Source organism: Selaginella moellendorffii, unplaced genomic scaffold (genome assembly GCF_000143415.4).
Source record: "Selaginella moellendorffii unplaced genomic scaffold, v1.0 SELMOscaffold_20, whole genome shotgun sequence".
Taxonomy (NCBI): domain Eukaryota; kingdom Viridiplantae; phylum Streptophyta; class Lycopodiopsida; order Selaginellales; family Selaginellaceae; genus Selaginella; species Selaginella moellendorffii.
In genome coordinates this window covers 1,390,737-1,410,754 of record NW_003314281.1, presented here as the reverse complement: position 1 = coordinate 1,410,754, position 20,018 = coordinate 1,390,737, and the positions used below count along the sequence as shown (strand labels likewise).

Sequence of the window (20,018 nt, the reverse complement as noted above, 5' to 3'; positions counted from 1 at the left end):
ATCGAGATGGAACCACCACAGTCCAGGTATGCTCAGCTCAGGCAGGAGTACGCGACGATCCTCCGGAAGTGTGCCCGATCGAGGCTGCTCGAGGACGGGAGGCGTGTCCATGCCCGGATCATCCACAGCGGCCACACCCGCGACAGGTTCCTGGGTAACTTGCTCGTCCAGATGTACAGAGATTGCGGGAGGCTGGAAGATGCCAGAGCGGTGTTCGATAGCATGCCACTCCGGAACGAATTCTCCTGGGCGATCATCATCTCGGCATACGTTGGGGCCGGCAAGGAGCAAGAGGCGCTCTGTCTTTACCGAACTCTCGTCCGTTCCAGCACGGAGATCCAGGCGGACGCGTTCATCTTCTCCAGCGTTCTTGCCGCTTGCGCTAGATTGAAATGCCTGGAGCAGGGGCTGGAAATCCACGAGCGAATCGTGAAAAGAGGGGTCAAACAGGACGTGGGCCTTCAAAATGCGCTAGTCACGATGTATGCCAAGTGCGGTAGAATCGATCGAGCGAAGCAGGTGTTCGATCGGATCACGCATCGGGATGTTGTGTCGTGGAACGCAATGGTCTCAGCAAATGCCGAAGCTGGGCATTTGGAAGTAGCTTTGAAGATCTACCAGGAGATGGTGTCTGCTGGTGTGAAGCCCGATGCTTTCACGTACGCGAGCGTTCTTAACGCGCTGGCGGGCTTGGGCCGGATAGAAGAGGCAGTGCTGCTCCATTCCCGGCTGGGCTCCCAGATCGAGACAGATACCATCGTCGGCACCGCGCTCGTCAGCTTGTACACTGGCTGTGGGAGATTGGACTGTGCGAGATCGGCATTCCGAAAGATCTCTAGGAGAGATGTTCTTTGCTGGAGCACGATGATCTCGGCAGAAGCCATGGCGGGGCACGACAGGGAAGCGCTGGAGCTATACAGGGAGATGATCCTCAGCGTGAGGCCCAACGCTTCCACACTCGCGACTGTTCTCGCCGCTTGCACGCGCTTGGGCGATCTTTCCTCCGGCGCCCTCGTTCGCGACGGAGCGATCCAGTCCGGCCTCGACAGGGACGCAGTCGTTGGCACGACGCTCGTCAATCTCTACGCGCGGTTTGGGGATGTGATCGCCGCACGGGAGGTGTTTGATCGGATCAAGGCGAGGGACACCATCTCCTGGACTGCGATGGTGGCGGCGTATGCCCAGCACGGGCATGGCAGGCAAGCGATGGAGATCTTCCAGGCGCTGTGCTTGGAGGGGATCCATCTCGACGAGGTGGCCTTCACTAACATCCTGGGGGCGTGCAGCCACTCGGGATTGCTGGACGAGATCTGGGAGTGCTTCGTGGCGATGAGATGTGATCACGGGATTCATCCGGGGGCGGAGCACTACAGGTGTTTGATCAGCGCTCTTGGGCGATCGGGCAGGATCGGTGAGGCGGAGGAGCTGATCAAGAGCATGCCATTCCAGACGGATTCGAGGGCGTGGATGGCGCTGCTGGATGCATGCAAAACCCATAAGAGCTTCGAGGTTGGAGCTGGCGCTGGAAGTGCGATGCTCCAGAGCTCGCGGCTGGGTGGTGGTGATGGATCTTTATATGTGGCAGTGTCCAATCTATACGACAGCCATTGTTGAGCGAGCAGATATAAGCATTGTTAAGAAGATAGGCTGCCATCTGCTCTATTATTTAAATAAACGGCTTCTATTGCTTACAATTAGGAATAATTTCAATATCTCTCACACCTATTGATGTATAGTGAATCAACTGATCATTACCACACTTGTTCTATGGATCCTGATCCTATCATCCAAATTACTAGTAAGTAATTATAAGAGCTTCGAGGTTGGAGCTGATGGAAGTAGAGCTTGTGGATGGATCTCTATACGTGGCAGTGTCCAATCTATACGACAGCCATTCTTGAGTGAGGAGATAAAAGATAGGCCTTTGTGGATTGCCATCTGGGTGCCATCTCATGTACTATATAAAAGGCTTCTATGTTTTTCGGCATTTATAATTGTTTAGAAGTAAATAATTGCGGTATTAATTTACCTCTTGATGATGAAGACATTCGTTCTTATTCTACTTTTAATTTTATGTGATAATCTGCAGTCTCAGTTTGTTAGAGTTTGTAATAAGCATGGTCATCTTTCTGATTCTCATATTAAAACTATCATAAACACTGTTGTTTTACTGCTTGACATATTATACAATGGAAATGAAAATTATCAATTAGGTTCAATAGGTATGAGTGATATTGGAAATGTTCCTAATACAAAAATTATTATTCGTACATTTAGTGAATCAGCTGGTGATTATCATAGTTGTTCTATGAATCCTGATTCCATCATCCAAATTACTAGTAAGCAATTATATAAAGGAATACAAGAATTATATTCAACATTTATAAGAGAAGCATTACTAAATGCATGGGGTCATCTTATTATTACTTCTGAAAATTATGAGCTTGAATATATAAATAATGGAGAAGCTACAAGAGATCCTCATATTGATCCCCCACTAATTTCGCCCCATAAAATAAGTTATAATTTTGATATTGGGTCAAATACCTGTTGGCCTTATACTTATCAACTTATAAGTGGTCCTGATCAGTTTTTTGGAACTTATCTCCCTGAAGGGAACAGTTTGCATTCCTTAAATCATAGGTATAGAATGACAATGGAATCAAATTGTGACCTTAAATTATATGATAAAAATTATTTACCAAAAAAAGTAATATGGGAAAGTTTTACAAGAAATAAAGACACTAACTGCTATTTGCAAATAAAATCAAGCGGAAATGCCGTTATACAAGGCATTAAAAATATTTTATGGTCAACAAAAAAGCTTTGTTCAAATTGCAATATGTATGGAAGGGTTTGTTTAGCTATACGAAAGTCTGGATCGATATGTTTATTTGATATAATTAAAAGAAAGGAAAAAATTCTATGTTTTTAATCTAGATGGTTTTCCAATATAAATATTAATTAAGATCAGAATTATGCATCACACTTCAGGTGTCTCTAACTGCTGCAAGATAGATAGAAATATATAAAGGGCTGTACTCGGCATGAGATAATTCTGCTTTTGTTTCTATTTATTAGGAGTTTGTACTAAGGTAATATTCACATCATTTTCATTTTTTATTGAGAATACATGCCCCCTAAATTAGCTATGCTATTTAAAATGTTGTTTAAAAATGATTGTCTCTTAATATGAGCTAAAACAAAAAGATGGATCAAACTCACATGAACTCAAAAAAACATTTTAATGCATACAATGTTTTCCTAAATTATGGATTGAATGCTGATCCATATCACCTCCAAGTCTAAAACTCATTTCCATCAATCCAAAAATCTCAAAAATTTAGTGAGTTTTTACAAAGATATAACAGTTGGTGTAAGATATAAACTTTTAAACACAAAGTGTGTTATGTAGTAGTGGCCTAAATAGAAATTTAACAAGCATAACACATTTAAATTAAAATCTTTAATTCAAAAAGCTAAAAGCAGGAATGGAACTCTAAAATAAGTGTTTGAAAATAAATATGAAGCGATTAATAAATGAATTTCTAAAGAGGGACATAAAAAGAACTAATACACAATTTAAGTGTAGGTGGCATTACTTACTTAAATAAATTGTATGGCTTAATCAAAGATGTTTACACTGCATACACAAAAGTCTATAATCCAAGTGATATCACTCATGCATCTATGATTGCAGCATATGCCCAAAATAGGCATATTGGAGAGGTGGAGGAGGTGTTCTTTCCAATCAAGGAAAAGGGACCAAAATGCTATCTAAACATGCTCAAAGCCTACTTGGTTAACGGTATGTTCTCTAGGGCAAGATTTTTGTTTGAGTCTATGCCGGACAAAGGCTGCACTGGAAAGCTATAGTGAAAGAAAATACCCGATGTTGGCATCTGCAGAGAGCTGTGGACATGATGAGGCAGTTCCCGGGTAGGGCGAGCACGTTCCCGCCCAGAACGGGTGAGCCGAGCGTTAGCCTGGCGAGCGCATTCTGGAGGGAACGAGCGAGGCTGTGCCCAGGAACGGCCTTAACGGGCTGTGGCAAGACCGTTAATGGACACGTGTAATAACGTTATTGGAGGATGAGAGGGTTCTCCAGAACCTGGCGGCTGGCAGCTGGGTTCTGGAGAACCTGGCAGTTGTCAGCCACGTTCTCCAAAACCTGGTACGTTCTCCAGAATGTGGCTGACAACAGTAAAATTCTCGTAGAGAACCTGACTCGATCCAATGGCTGCCAACGGCTGGATCAAGTTAACGGGCGAGCCACAGCCTGTTAAGGACGTGTACGTCAGCTGCGGGGGCCTGGCATTTTTTCAACATAGTGCCGTACAAGGGCGTGGCGACGTGGAATGAGATAATCCTAGCATATGCACAGCAAGGGCACGTAGAGCAAGTGCTGGGAGTGTTTCGTCTCATGGACCTGGAGGGAATCAAACCCAACCAGGCGAGCTTCTTGCCCGTGTTTGATTCCTGAGCCGTGGTGTCCGTGCTCCGGGAGGGAATTGTGGTGGCTGGGTTGTACGAAAGAAGTGACGTGGTTGCACTGACCAGCACGGTCAACATGTACGCCAAGTGCGACAACCTGCCCCACGCAAAGGAGCTCTTAATGGGCTATGGCTCACCCGTTAACTTGATCCAACTATTGGCAGCTGTCGGATCGAGTCAGGTTCTTTGCAAGAACGTGGCTGACAACTGCCAGGTTCTCTAGAACCCAACTGCCAACTGCCAGGTTCTGGAGAACCAAGCTACTAGCTGCCAATTCTGGAGAACTCTATTATCCTCGAATAACATTCTTCCACATGTCCGTTAACAGTTTCCCAACAAAGCCGTTCCCGGGCACGGGCTCACTCATTCCCTCCAAAATGAGCTCGCAGGGCTAACACCCGACTCGCCCGTTCTGGGCGGGAACGTGCTTGCCCTACCCAAGAACTGCCTCTTCTGCCGCGTGCGGCAGAGGTGCAATGACGACGCGGTGCTGTGGACAACCATGGTGATGGCATATTCGCAGAATGGCAACCACTACGGCACACTGTGGGTGTTCCACCGGATGATCCAGGCCGGCAGTGCGGCTCCCAGCGACGTCACGATGATTACCGTGCTGTCGGCGTTCTGCCACGCTGGCGAGTTTGCAATGGGCCGCAAGTACGACGTGGAAGTACGACATGGAAGTACGACATGGATCATTAACAAGCAACTTAATGACAAGGAGCGCGTTGTAGCGGCAATGGAGAACCCATACTTGGTGCGGGATTGCCTAGCTCCTCCAGAAGAGTACGAGTGAGTGGAACTCTCATCTTGTAAGTTCCCAAGAAATGGATCTTCTCAAGTTCGCAGATAATCTAGCAAACGTGCACGCTGGATCGAGATGGAACCACCACAGTCCAGGTATGCTCAGCTCAGACAGGAGTACGCGACGATCCTCCGGAAGTGTGACCGATCGAGACTGCTCGAGGACGGGAGGCGTGTCCATGCCCGGATTATCCACAGCGGTGGGCAACTTGCCCGTCCAGGTGTACAGAGCTTGCGGGAGGCTGGAAGATGCCAGAGCGGCGTTCGATAGCATGCCACTCCGGAACGAATTCTCCTGGGCGATCATCATCTCGGCATACGTTGGGGCCTGCAAGGAGCAAGAGGCGCTCTGTCTCTACCGAGCTCTCGTCCGTTCCAGCACGTAGATCCACCCGCGCTCGCGCTAGATTGAAATGCCTGGAGCAGGGGCTGGAAATCCACGAGCGAATCGTGGAAAGAGGGATCAAACAGGACGTGGGCCTTTAAACTGCTCTGGTCACGATGTATGCCAAGTGCGGTAGAATCGATCGGGCGAAGCAGCTGTTCGATCGAATGACGCACCGCAATTTTGTGTTGTGGAACGCAATGGTCGCAGTAAATGCCGAAGCTGGGCATTTGGAAGTATCTTTGAAGATCTACCAGGAGATGGCGTCTGGTGGTGTGAAGCCCGATGCTTTCGCGTACGCGAGCTTTCTTAACGCGCTGGCGGGCTTGGGCCGATAGAAGAGGCAGTGCTGCTCCATTCCCGGCTGGGCCCCCAGATTGAGACGGATACCATCGTCGGCACCGCGCTCGCCAGCTTGTACACTGGCTGTGGGAGATTGAACTGTGCGCGATCGGCATTCCGAAAGATCTCTAGGAGAGATGTTCTTTGCTGGAGCGCTGCAGAAGCGATGGCGGGGCACGACAGGAAAGCGCTGGAGCTGTACAGGGAGATGATCCTCAGCGTGAAACCCAACGCTTCCACTCTTGCGACCGTTCTCGCCGCTTGCACGCGCTTGGGCGATCTTTCCTCCTCGTTCGCGACGGAGCGATCCAGTCCAGCCTCGACAGGGACGCAGTCGTGGGCACGACGCTCGTCAATCTCGCGGTTCGGGGATGTGATCACCTCACGGGAGGTGTTTGATCGGATGAAGGACACCATCTCCTGGACTGCGACGGTGGCGGCGTATGCCCAGCACGGGCATGGCAGGCAAGCGATGGAGATCTTCCAGGCGCTGTGCTTGGAGGGGATCCATCTCGACGAGGTGGCCTTCACTAATATCCTGGGGGCGTGCAGCCACTCGGGATTGCTGGACGAGATCTGGGAGTGCTTCGTGGCGATGAGATCTGATCACGGGATTCATCCGGGGGCGGAGCACTACAGGTGTTTGATCAGCGCTCTTGGGCGATCGGGCAGGATCGGTGAGGCGGAGGAGCTGATCAAGAGCATGCCATTCCAGACGGATTCGAGGGCGTGGATGGCGCTGCTGGATGCATGCAAAACCCATAAGAGCTTCGAGGTTGGAGCTGGCGCTGGAAGTGCGATGCTCCAGAGCTCGCGGCTGGGTGGTGGTGATGGATCTTTATATGTGGCAGTGTCCAATCTATACGACAGCCATTGTTGAGCGAGCAGATGGGAGCATTGTGGAGTGGTTAAGAAGATAGGCTTTCGTAGATTGCCATCTGCTCTATTGCTAGACGATGTACTAAATAAAAGGCTTCTATTGCTTACAAGTAAATCTAAAGTATAATTATATTATTTCTTTATTGCTTGATGATGAAGATGTTTGTTCTTATTGTATTTCTGATTTTATGTGATAATCTTCAGTCTCAGTTTGTTAGAGTTTGTAATAAGCGGGTCATCTTTCTGATTCTCATATTAACACTATCATAAACTATGTTGTTTTACTGCTTGACAGATTATACAATGGAAATGAGAATTATGAATTAGGTTCAATTGGTGTGAGAGATATTGAAACTATTCCTAATACAAAAGTTATTATTCGTACATTTAGTGAATCAGCTGCGGGTTATCATAGTTGTTCTATGAATCCTGATTCCGTCATCCAAATTACTAGTAAGCAATTATGTAAAGGAATACAAGAATTATATTCAACATTTATAAGAGAAGCATTATTAAATGCATGGGGTCATCTTATTATTACTTCTGAAAATTATGAGCTTGAATATATAAATAATGGAGAAGCTACAAGAGATCCTCACACTGATCCCCCACTAATTTTGTCCCATCTATTAAGTAATAATTTTGATACTGGGTCAAATACCTGTTGGCCTTATACTTATCAACTTACGAGTACTTGCCCAGCAAATGCTGGGTGGTTTACAAAGAGGTTCAATATAAAACCTCTTTATAGACAGTGTTAATTGTAAAAACAGAAGGATCTTGAGGAAGGAGGTGGCCTTGGCGTGTGGTGTTTTGAACTTTAATTCCAAGTCCATATGGTGATGTGCATCTTGATAAAGCCACATAAAGTTGTCCATGAGTGAAAACTGGGTGGGGCAAGTAAACTCCAACTCGGTCAAATGTCTGTCCTTGGCATTTGGAGATTGTTAAGCAGTAACCCAAACGAATTGGAAATTGTCGTCTGGACATTTTGAATGGAATTTCTGTATTTGATGGTATTAGTGTAATACGTGGGATAAAAACTCTTGTCCCTTTAAATTGCCCCATCACAATTTCACAATCTAAAACATTTGGTAGTGCATTTTTCAGGATGAGACGTGTACCATTGCATAATCTTGCTGATGGAGACATATTTCTTAGGAGGATAAGAATAGCACCTTGTTTGAGAGAGAGTTTATGTGGTGGGAGACCAGAAGGTGTGATAGAATTTAGGAATTCTGTTGGAAAATTTTCAGGATATTCAGTGTCAACAAAATCAATGCTTTTGTAGATGTATGTATCACCTTGTAATTTAGAGACAATAGTGTTGTTGAGTGCAAATGTATCATCGTTAAGTGGGGTAAGTATGACTCGGTTGGCTGCAATATAAGGGTTTGAAATATCAAGTACTGAAGGGTAGACAAAATCAATAATTGATGAATAAATTAGTTGTGTATGAGGTAATAAAATGGAGTTAGAAGGTAAAGATGGTAAATTTTCAAAATTTTCACCATTTCCAACTTTGAGAAGCCATTCAGACCATGATTTATCACTTTCAACAAGCCGCATATTTGTTTTCAAAGATAACTTTCTAAATAATCTCCATAATTTATTCATTTTTACAGAACTTGAAACAATTTATGCCCTATGTCCATGTGGAATGACTGGAAGTGTTTGTCTAAAGTCCCCGCTAGTAATAACAATTATGCCACCAAAAGGTAATGATGTATTTTTTAGGTCTCGCAACACTCGATCAACAGCAGTGAATGCATGAGTGTGAACCATACTTATTTCATCCCATAACAATACGTTAGTAGTTTTGATTCTTATACCTGCTTCACTATTAGCAGTTATAGCGGAAGTTGATGTTTCATTTATTGGAACAGGAAGTTTAAAAGTAGTATGTGAAGTTCGGCCATTATAAAGTAAAGTACTTGCAATTCCTGTCCAAGCCATGCTAACAACATTTATTTTTTTCAGTTGTAAAATATTTATAAGAGTGTTAAGAAGAAATGTTTTACCAGTACCACCAGGACCATCAATGAAAATATATCGATTATGCTCAGTTGGGTGATCAATAACATTAAGAATATCATTAAAAATATTTAACTGTTCTTGATTAAATCGAGGAATATTTTGTTCAACATTTTGATATATTTGTGTTGAGTTGACAATATTTTCATCATCAAAATTTTCAGACGGCATAGGTAGATGATAGTTTTGATTAGTTTTGCCATGCATTTTCATTTTAATATTTATATCATGTAAAGCATGTTCATAATGAAAAATTGGATTTGTTTGCATGAAATCCTCAGAGAGGAAGTCTTTAAATTTATCCCACAGGAGGTAAGGATCTTTTGGAGTGCAAAAGATACAAAGTAATATAAATAATTGTCTTAATTGTGATGGCATTCTAAAAAAGCAAGCATCTTCTAAACATTTTTCCCATTCGGTATCATCAGCTATAAGCCCCATTGCATCTGCAACTTGTTGAAATGTGTCATAATAAATATTGTTAACTATCTTAAGATCTTTGAAAGATGTAGCACCTTTTTTATGGAGTAAAATAAGACGTAAATGATATAGTTCAACATTAGATGGCGACACAGAATACATTCGAGGAATGACATTTCTTGTATGTCGAATTTGCCAGTTATGAGTATAAGGGTTAAATGTATAATATAAAGGGATTTCAGGATATGTATATTGTCTAGCATTTGGGTCATTTATATTTAATTCAAACTATTTTGTCAACATCGTACCATTTTGAGTAGCTCTTTGAAGTGCTATTTGTTCAGAACCTTCTATAAAATAGACGTTTTGAAAATTTGGAAGATGGATAGGAAGACAGATTATAGGGGTCGAACGACCATGCATTTTAAATTTAAAAAGTCTCCATATTGCTTCTGGAGCAGATACATAACGTGTATTTAAAAATGTTGAGATTTCATCCCAATTTAAAATATTATCAAGTTGTTGGGTTGCTGAATGGATTTCAATTGTAGCACAATCATAACCTTTATAAACATATTGAAATAAATACTTAATACTTTTTATAGTAGCACAAATTTCAATATTAATATGAGCATTATATTTTTTACAAAGGTATTTATTATAAGGTACTACCCAACGATTATCAATATAACACCCATTTTTTAGAAATGTGCGGCCATTATCAGGTCTATAATAATCTGGATATCCATCAACACTAAAAGTAGTTTCATAATTAAATTTTTTTGGATAACCTTTTGAGCAAGTGCCATTTTCCATGCAAAGACTATTAGAGTAAAGAGGCCCACATGGACCATGTATCATATGAGATGTAATTATTTTAGAAATTTCAGGTTCCTTTTGAGGATCAAGCAATTGTGCCGTTATGTATTGGTCAATAGCATCACGGTCTTTAATCTTGTTTTCATGAGATAAAATCCCTAGAAAGTGACAATGTGGAAGGCCTCTCTTTTGAAATTCAATTACATTTATAAAAGCAATACAATTTCCAAAAATATGATTTTTAGTAATATCATTCAAAAATTCTTTAAGCTTGATATGAAATACTCTAGAAACCAAGTCTGGACGATCCTCAGGGCTTTCATTTGGATGTAAGTTTTTAGAAATTTTTGGCCATTTGGGATTGCATGTAAAAGTAATGAAAAGATCTGGCTTTGAAAAATGAGTAACTATAGCCATTGCATCTTGATAATTTTGTTGCATTGCTCTAGGGCCACCCCCAAAACTTGAAGGTAAAATAACAATCTTGCCTGGATTTATATTTTCATTAGTAGCACGGTTTGCAACATAATCCATAAGACCAGTATACATTTCAACTCGCAATTGTTTTTGATGGGTGCGATAGTAATTCAAATTATTGCTTTCAACTTTTACATAAGCATCGACAATATACTGTTGTGTGAGTTTTCCTGCATGTAAAATTTGATCAAAACCAAAGCGTATTGTGTCTCTTATAGATAAACGGTATGCATAATATTGGAGCAATGTAATTCGACGTCTGGAATTAAAAATTTTTTCATGCCAACCTCTATCACCAAAAGGAAATATTAATGGGTAAACCATTGGATCACAATTATAATCAAGTGTTGAGATACATTTAGAATTGCTTGCAATTGGATATATACAAATTTCACGACTATGTGGCGGTTCTCCATCATCACTAACAAATACAACAGCAACATCATTTGTCCGTGGAGCATTATAGCATCGTGGATCAGTTCCTTCAGTTTTTAATAACATGTAAACACCACGTATAGGATAACCTGAAAGCGTAGCAGAACGAATTTCTTCTTGTTCCATTTCATACATCATTTTGAAAGCTTGAGCATATGGGTTAACATGACGAAGGAGAGCATCAAGATGTTTAAGTAAGTTTGTCTCACAACTTGAATTAAAAGGGTTTTGCTTTCTTATATTTGTAGCTTCTAGAGTATCAAGCATATAAAGTTGTCCATAAGTTCGATGTTGACCTTCAGAAGGATGTGCTGAAACAATATTATGATATATTTGACCATGGCTTTTAAAGCAATAAGGACCATGACCCTTTACAATATCAATATTAGAAGACATAGATGCAAAAGCAAGAGCACTATTATAGTGTCTAATATTTGTTTTAAAATTAGAGTTCTTATTTTGCTTGTAAAGTGAAAGTACTTGCCTAGCAAATGCTGGGTGGTTTACAAAGAGGTGGATGCGCCAGAAATATGTTTCTTACCTGAACTCAAGCACTTTTATGTATCTTTCTCATTTTCTTGGAGGTTTTTGGACCTGTTGTCCTTCAGGTTACTGGACAATAATGGCTTCTCTGGAGAAGTTCCCGATGAAATTGGAAACTTTTCCAAGCTGACCATCATGTAAGCCGTTGATGGCTAGAATACAATCTCGTGTAATAGTGTATTTTCAGGAGACTTGACAAAAATCGATTTGCTGGATCACTGCTGAGCAGTTTGGGGCGGATATCAACCCTCTTTGAAATGTAAATAGCTAATATGGTAACTACTTTGTACTCAAGTTTTGTTTCATTTACAGACACATCAATGATAACGCTTTTACTGGAACGTTACCTGATCTAAGCGGGTTGAGAGCTCTCCAACTAATGTAATATTTCTTCTTAATTTGGAGTTGACCTGATGCATGTGTGTATGCATAACAGAAGCGTTGGAAACAACTCCTTTTCTCCTCAGCCAGTTCCATCATTTGCAGGCTTGATTAAACTCTGGACAATGTAGGTGAATTTTGTTAGTTTTTGTTTGAACTTAACATGTCATTAATGATCCAAGTTTCTTTTCAGACCAAACTTGAAAACAATGGGATGAGAGAGGCTCAAACTCTCGACCTCAGGATTTCTCAGCAGCTATGAGACCTACGCGCTGACCAACTGCGCCACCATTTATTTTAACATGATCATTCTAAACAAATTTATCTTAGGATTGATTCTGGAATGCTGACTATAATGTCATACATCTATCCACGAACTACAGTTTTATCCATGGGCTACTGCAACAAACCGATTGATGCCAGCTTTCCCATCCTTTCCCAACACTTGCTACACATCATAGAATACAAAGATATTCAAACTGACGACTTACCTCGATCTAAAAACGAAGCTAAACCAGGCGATGCTTGCGGTGGCTTCTCCTTCTCTTTCGAGAGAAACCAGACATTAGTGCCGTGTCAGATTTCCAAAACTTCAGGAGCAGTGTTGGCTAGCCACTCGACAGCCCTACGTCAACTCGAAACACCTGGTTCCTACAAACGGAGTTGGTCCCGAGCATGTGCTGAAACAACAATCCCTCACCAGGAAGGGATGCCTCGAGAGAATCCGGGGTTGAAGAGGGAGTGTCCTTGATAATTGCTTTCCTGTAGGCTCCTCCTCTGCTCGATGATCTTTGGCAAATTTACATTCGTTCTTCCCTGTCCGTCCTCACGCTGCTTGGCTCGTTTTCCTCAAGTAGCTCTCAAACGCGTCCGGCGTGTGGACATCGGTTCTATAGTGCTTCTGGGTGAATTCTAGCAGCTGCCCCCAAGTAAACTCCACGCACGGCCTCTTGCGATCTTGCTCTTCGTCTTCTTTGCTCTTGACCACCAGCTCTGGAATCGGCCGGATCACCATGTCCAGCCCCGGGTTGATGAAGAAAACCAGCGAGTGCCTGGCTCGGGTGGCATGGATCACTGCGCGGTGCTTGGCACTCTTGTAGCGATGGTTGCACAGTGCCTGTGACGAAGAGAAAGCTGCGTGAGAGATGTTTTATAAAAAGAAAAGGAAAAAAGAAGAGCACCACCATCTACAACCAGCTATAGCGCTGCGAGGAGGGAGAGGAGAGGGAAGAGCAGAAACAAAAGAATTCTCGCTCTGTTTACCTGGAATGTGTCACCGATGCTGATGACAAACGCATCGGCACGGGGCTCGACTGTGACCCAAGTCTCGGGAATGAAGAGGGAGTGTCCTTGATAATTGCTTTCCTGTAGGCCAAAGAGCTCGTGAGGCAGTGGCGAACAGGGATCAAAGCTTTGCTGAGTTGGAGATGAGCCAATTTGCCTCTCACAGTCCTGAGTTGATCCCGAGAGGAGCCTGGATTGTGTGCCCGACTACCATTCTGCTCGCCCCTGTTACTAACCACGCACAGGCTCTCACAGGAATGCCCACACAACCGAGCAGCCATGGAACCCTAGGAGTGCATGGCATAACACCTGTCACCACGCCCTCTTCCCTTCCTGGCCACACGTGCATCCCACCCATTGGCCGCCACAACATTAAGCCCATATTCCCGCTAACCATGGCCATTGGCCATGGCCCGAGCCTAGGCTGGCCTCCCCTTCCCGAGGACCATGGCTTCCGAGGCTGCCCCGGGCCCGGGATCGGACGGCTGCGGGGGTGTGGGTTCTTCGTTCTTATTATTATAGAGGCCCGGGATCGGACGGCTGCGGGGGTGTGGGTTCTTCGTTCTTATTATTATAGATAAGTGGTCCTGATCAGTTTTTTGGAACTTATCTCCCTGAAGGGAATAGTTTGCATTCTTTAAATCACAGATATATATTGACAATGGAATCAAATTGTGACCTTAAATTATATGATAAAAATTATTTACCAAGAAAAGTATTATGGGAAAGTTTTACAAGAAATAAAGACACTAATTGTTATTTGCAAATAAAAACAAGCGGAAATGCTGTTATACAAGGTATTAAAAACATTGTATGGTCAACAAAAAAGCTTTGTTCAAATTGCAATATGTATGGAAGGGTTTGTTTAGCTATACTAAATTCTGGATCTATATGTTTATTTGATATAATTAAAAGAAAGAAAATACTTCAGTGTTTTTAATTAACACTTACAAATACAATTGACATAGAAATTAAACTTGGAATACAGTGAAGCCCAAAATGAATCCCAGAGCCACTTCCACTCTCTCGCCGCTTGCACGATCTGGCTTCTGGCGCACTCGTTCGCGACGAGGCGATCCAGTCCGGTCTGGACCGGAACGTCGGCACGACACTCGTCAATCTCTACGCATGGTTTGGGGATGTGATCGCCTGTTTGATCGGATCAAGGACAAGATCTCCTGGATTGCAATCTATGCCTAGCACCGGCATGGCTGGCAGGCGATGGAGAGCTGTTCTTGGAAGGGGATCCATCTTGATGCGGTGGCCTTCACGAACATCCCTGGGGCGTGCAGCTACTCGGGGTTTCTTCTGGGAGTGCTTCATGGCGATGAGATGCGATCACAGGATACATCTGGCGGCGGAGCACTACAAGTGTGGCGGACAAGCATGCCATTCAAGATGGTCGCAGGTGCGGATGGCGCTTCTGGATGCATGCAAAACCCATAAGAGTGGAGCTGCTGCTGGAAGTGCTCGTGGCTGAGTGGTAGTGATGGATCTCTATATGTGGCAGTGTCCAATCTATACAACAGCCATTCTTGAGCGAGGAGATATAATTTTCGGGAGCATTGTGCTGTGGTTAAGAAAGATAGACTTTGTGGATTGCCATCTGGCCGCCATCTCCCCAATAGTATAGTTGTTGCTAGACGGCAAAATGACATAAAAGGATTCTATGCTTTTTGGCTTTTATAATTGCTTACAAGTAAATAATTGTCTGTTGATGATGAAGTGGAAATGGATATTTGTTCTTATTGTATTTCTGATTTTATGTGATAATCTTCAGTCTCAGTTTGTTAGAGTTTGTAATAAGCACGGTCATCTTTCTGATTCTCATATTAGAACTATCATAAACACTGTTGTTGCGCTACTTGAGGGATTATACAATGGAAATGAGAATTATGAATTAGGTGCAATGGGTATGAGTGATATTGAAAATGTTCCTAATACAAAAATTATTATTCGTACATTTAGTGAATCAGCTGCGGGTTATCATACTTGTTCTATGGATCCTGATTCCGTCATCCAAATTACTAGTAAGCAATTATATAAAGGAATACAAGAATTATATTCAACATTTATAAGAGAAGCATTATTAAATGCATGGGGTCATCTTACTATTACTTCTGAAAATTATGAGCTTGAATATATAAATAATGGAGAAGCTACAAGAGATCCTCATACTGATCCCCCACTCATTTTGCCCCATATAATAAGTAATAATTTTGATATTGGGTCAAATACTTGTTGGCCTTATACTTATCAACTTATAAGTGGTCCTGATCAGTTTTTTGGAACTTATCTCCCTGAAGGGAATAGTTTGCATTCCTTAAATAACAGATATATAATGACAATGGAATCGAATTGTGACCTTAAATTATATGATAAAAAGTATTTACCAAAAAAAGTAATCTGGGAGAGTTTTACAAGAAGTAAAGACACTAATTGTTATTTGCAAATAAAATCAAGTGGAAATGCTGTTATACAAGGTATTAAAAACATTGTATGGTCAACAAAAATGCTTTGTTCAAATTGCAATATGTATGGAAGGGTTTGTTTAGCTATACGAAATTCTGGATCTATATGTTTATTTGATATAATTAAAAGAAAGAAAGAAATTCTATGTTTTTAATCTAGATGTTATTTATTCAATATAATTAACTTCAGAATTGTGTGTCAACCCGGTTACACTCCTGCCCTAGGGCAAGCTGTCTCTAGCTGCTCAAAGATAGATAGTGATATATAAAGGGCATCACTCTGCCTAATTTTGCTTTTGTTTCTTAGATGTATTATTATGAACTGTTATTGTTCCATTCCAAAGAACCATAAAGTGCAATTTAGTTTTATCCTTTTTCATTTATATATGCACCATTTCTAAAAAGAAAAGTTGAACTCATGTAAACTTAACCACATAATAGATCATCTCTCAAATTCTTCTCTTTAGTTACTTACACTTTTGACATTCTCTTATATTTAATATATGGGTGAATTATAATCCTCATCAGTATATATATCAGGATTCCTCCCAACATGAGGTTAAGAAAATATTCAAAGAGTAAGGCTAAAAAATATAACTCTACTTATAATATTAGATTATCAGTATTTTGAAATTATCTTCTTGAAAGCTGTGTTTATGAATCATAAATAGTTGTGTAGTATATAAATGTCAAAATGTCAAGATGTAAAACATGAAATGCTTAGACCATAAATATAGGAGAGTATCAGCATCCTCATTTGAATACTAGAATACCACTTGATTATGGAGAAAGTGCCCAATACTAATTGCAATTGCCTTACACCTAGGCATATTTGTTATTAGAAGTTGACAATAGAAAAGCCCTCATCAACTTAAAATCACTAACTTAAATTGACAGAAGAGTATAATTGACACCACTATTCTTCCACAACCTGAGGATTATAAACTTAGAAGTTGGAGTTTGGTAATTTAGTGTGGTTCATCCCTTGCAATGCAGCCTCAAACCACTCCTTTATTTATTACCGCCATAACTCTGTAAAAGATCTTGGCCAGGATTGCTTGTGGTTGTGTATATTGCTGGTGGATCTTTATGTGTAACATTGATTTATATAACAACTAAGTCAAAGAAACTACCATTGACAACTTGTAATGACATTAAAGAAATTTCATATACTATAATTAGTATAATGAGACTAATTGGCTTTTATATATAAATTAAGGTTTTGGGTTAATGTGATAGTGTGTAATGAAGTTTGCTATATGCTGGCAACATCTATAGTTCACTATCTATTTATGATCTACATAAGTTCAAAAACTACAGATGTAGTAGAAAGATTTTATTTAAAAAAAATTAATATTATCAAGGGGCAGGTGACATGATTGTAGGATATTATAGCTAAAATTCTTCTGATATATAAAGGTGTTGTATCAATCCAAGTGCATATATTTACATACTATATAAAAGCAAGATAAATAGAAATAAGTTCTAAAAGATGTTTTATTATAATAGAAACAATGTTTGCACCCTGTAAAGAATATTCTCATTTGCATCTTAAAATTAATAGCTTTGAAAAGGCACCGCCAATACTCTAAAGGCAAGCTTAAAAAGCATGACACATAAAGCTCTTGTTGCTTAAACACTCAAAATACTTGAATCAGCAATCATTTGATGTTAGTTGATTTGTTACCCTTGTATCATGAAAAAAACAATCTTGATGAGAAGCCAAGTGAGTAGAAGTACACACATATGTACACATAAGGATCTAGTCACTATATGATCACTAAGCAATGCTTTTTCTTGCTTTTGTGCAGTTGTAAGGCTATTTAAATTAGCAATTGACTTCTTCATGTCATGTAAGAATTGAAATACACATAGATAACATCTAGGATTAGCATAGACTCATATCCAAATTAGGTTCATAGATTAATTTGAGATTGGATCAGATTAATTTCTAGAGATAAAAGTAAGGTTTCTAGGACTTTTTACTCAACATATTCAATACAAATCCATTTTTCTCTTTTTTGAGTATATTGTTAATAATTTTTGTCATCTTCTCTTCTCTTGATAACTAACTCTTGATAGTTTAAACACTTTTGATTGATGGTTTTTTACATCCCCTTCTTCAGCTCTAGTCAAATGTTGATATTCCATGGAAGCCATATGGAACTTTTGCAGCAATCCAAAATAGCTTTTCACTTAACCCTTTAGCAAGTTCTTCAGCAAAAATAGTGGTTTTCCAATTTTAAGCTCAACAAAATTTAATAGCATATAGTTTAAGTTTCATGGATTCCTTAACCAAGTTAGGCTTTGGATTGTTATGTAGCCTAATTGATATTGCACTTCAACTATGGGATTAATTTGATCTCTTTTTATTGAGATACTTCTTTTGATTCTTTGCTCTTTTTGAGAAGAGGGATTTTATTTTTCAAGATTTCAACATGTTTATAAATGGACTGCCATCAACAATTTGTAACATTTGCATCAAGGTTCCAAATTTGCATGTAACATTTGAGTTCTAAATGGTTGTCACCAATATTTCATAGAATGAGACAACTCTTAAGGAATACTTTTTGTTTTGGCCTTCATGATAATGTTAAAGAGCTCATACTTTTTCACTTAGATCCAACATTTCTCATGAGGATCATTAGCTTTGTTGTCCACTATAACATCATTCATAAAAATATCAGTTAGAGCATTGTCATAAAACCTCTGTTCCTTGTTCAATGGGCCTGCTCTTGAACAATTAACATATAAGCAAGGCACAATACTTATGAAGATTAGAGCCACTTTTCAATAGCATCTCTCTAATACTAAATAATAATGCTAAATAATAATGTCAAATCAAGAACTACTTCTATATGTTTGTGGAGATATAGACCAACTTTAGAAGTAGTATCCTTGTCTTGCACTTTATCATTATATTCACATAGTAGATGTTGCACATAAGGTTTTAAGAAATATGAAAGTACAATCTAATTAAAGATTGTTTAGCTAGACAACTCCTTTGTTCTTTCTTGTTTTGACTTCATTTCTTCTTCATGAATCACTAAAACCCTCTACATTGCTTCATTTTTAGTCTTTCTTAATTTTAGTTATTGAACCCAATAGTAGTTTGGAAGTGGTATAATATTCATCAGATGATTTTTCTCTTCCTCTCCAATCTAAATGTCTCAGTGGAGTTTCAATTTCTAGCCATTGTGATCTTGGTTTCATTATTATTCACTTGGCATATTCCTCAACTTCTGGGCATACTTGGTTAACAAAAAATTAATAACATACTTTCTTCCAGATTGATCAAATTTAGTTTATAAATTATCTAGGGCTTTTTGGACAATAGCACAGTGACAAATAAATACACTATGGTACTATATTAGGTGATGATCTTAATTGTCCTCAATTCTTTTTTCAATATCATTAAAATAGGACATAACAACTATCCTATTCCAACTCCAAAACCTAATCACGGCATACCAGTTTTCAATGTACCAAACTATGACAACTAAAATAATGTTTTCTAACCACAGTTGTTAGTTAATTTAAAAAACAAAAAGAATTTAGTTGAGTTGGCCAAAAGTATATTAATGGCATACCATTTTTAAAGGAGGATTATACGTAACCTTAAAATTTTATTGGAGGAAATAAAAATTCAAGAAAAATATTTTGGGACACTGCTGGTTGTTGAATCTATATATGTGGATGGCTTACAAACTTTAAGTTCGAATAAAATCGAACTGCTGGTATTTAACTCAAAACTCTCGCTTCTTTGAGGTAGTCAGAGTAGAGAAAAAGCTCCTCCATTTTTTTTCCAGAGTCTGTCCACGAAAACTTCAATAGGTCCTATTTTTTCTTTCGATCAATCATTTCGGCTGGGTTCTCAGACCTCGTTGAACAACGTGTACACTGGATCTTCCCAAAAAAGAGTCCTCTGCTCGGGTGCACTAGGATGGCGGCAGAATGGCGAAGCATGGCATCCACTCTTACGATCGTCCTCAATGCGATCCAGCGCGATCTTGGGTACGGCACTTGACAATATCGATCTCCTGAGCAGTGATGATATTACTGATTTGATGTACAAAGGCTGATGCATGGACAGAAAAAACTGAAAGAAGATGATCCGGACAAAGATGAAACATGTGAGCGAAACATAAATCATTGAGTAAGAAGTCACCTGATATAGCTGCTTCGTCTTGGATCCATTTCGTTTCAGTTCCAAGGGTTTAGGCATGTTCCAAAGCAGGCGCGAGTTGGGC

At 40.4% G+C, this 20,018-nt stretch overlaps 3 protein-coding genes and 1 long non-coding RNA gene across 4 annotated transcripts; 3 read left to right on the top strand and 1 right to left on the bottom strand.

Annotated features, from left to right (window-relative positions):
• The first annotated feature begins 1 nt into the window (after position 1).
• LOC112347297 (pentatricopeptide repeat-containing protein At2g33680-like) lies at positions 2 to 1,725 on the top strand. The gene has a single exon (XM_024677984.1). It carries the CDS (start codon positions 7 to 9, stop codon positions 1,612 to 1,614), a length of 1,608 nt encoding a protein of 535 aa, XP_024533752.1. The 5' UTR covers positions 2 to 6; the 3' UTR covers positions 1,615 to 1,725.
• Positions 1,726 to 6,191: 4,466 nt separating this feature from the next.
• On the top strand, positions 6,192 to 6,905 carry LOC112347278 (pentatricopeptide repeat-containing protein At5g56310-like). Its single transcript, XM_024677927.1, has one exon. The coding sequence runs from the start codon at positions 6,192 to 6,194 to the stop codon at positions 6,903 to 6,905; it is 714 nt and encodes a 237-aa protein (XP_024533695.1).
• A 4,760-nt stretch (positions 6,906 to 11,665) lies between these two features.
• Positions 11,666 to 12,118, top strand: LOC112347269. Its single transcript, XR_002992730.1, has 4 exons — positions 11,666 to 11,769; positions 11,820 to 11,891; positions 11,945 to 12,013; positions 12,069 to 12,118. It is a non-coding gene; the product is annotated as an uncharacterized LOC112347269 (long non-coding RNA).
• A 168-nt stretch (positions 12,119 to 12,286) lies between these two features.
• Positions 12,287 to 13,599, bottom strand: LOC112347302. Its single transcript, XM_024678001.1, has 2 exons — positions 13,277 to 13,599; positions 12,287 to 13,130 (listed from the first exon to the last, which is right to left on the bottom strand). The coding sequence occupies exons 1-2, from the start codon at positions 13,576 to 13,578 to the stop codon at positions 13,085 to 13,087; spliced, it is 348 nt and encodes a 115-aa protein (XP_024533769.1). The 5' UTR covers positions 13,579 to 13,599; the 3' UTR covers positions 12,287 to 13,084.
• Between the last annotated feature and the right edge of the window lie 6,419 nt (positions 13,600 to 20,018).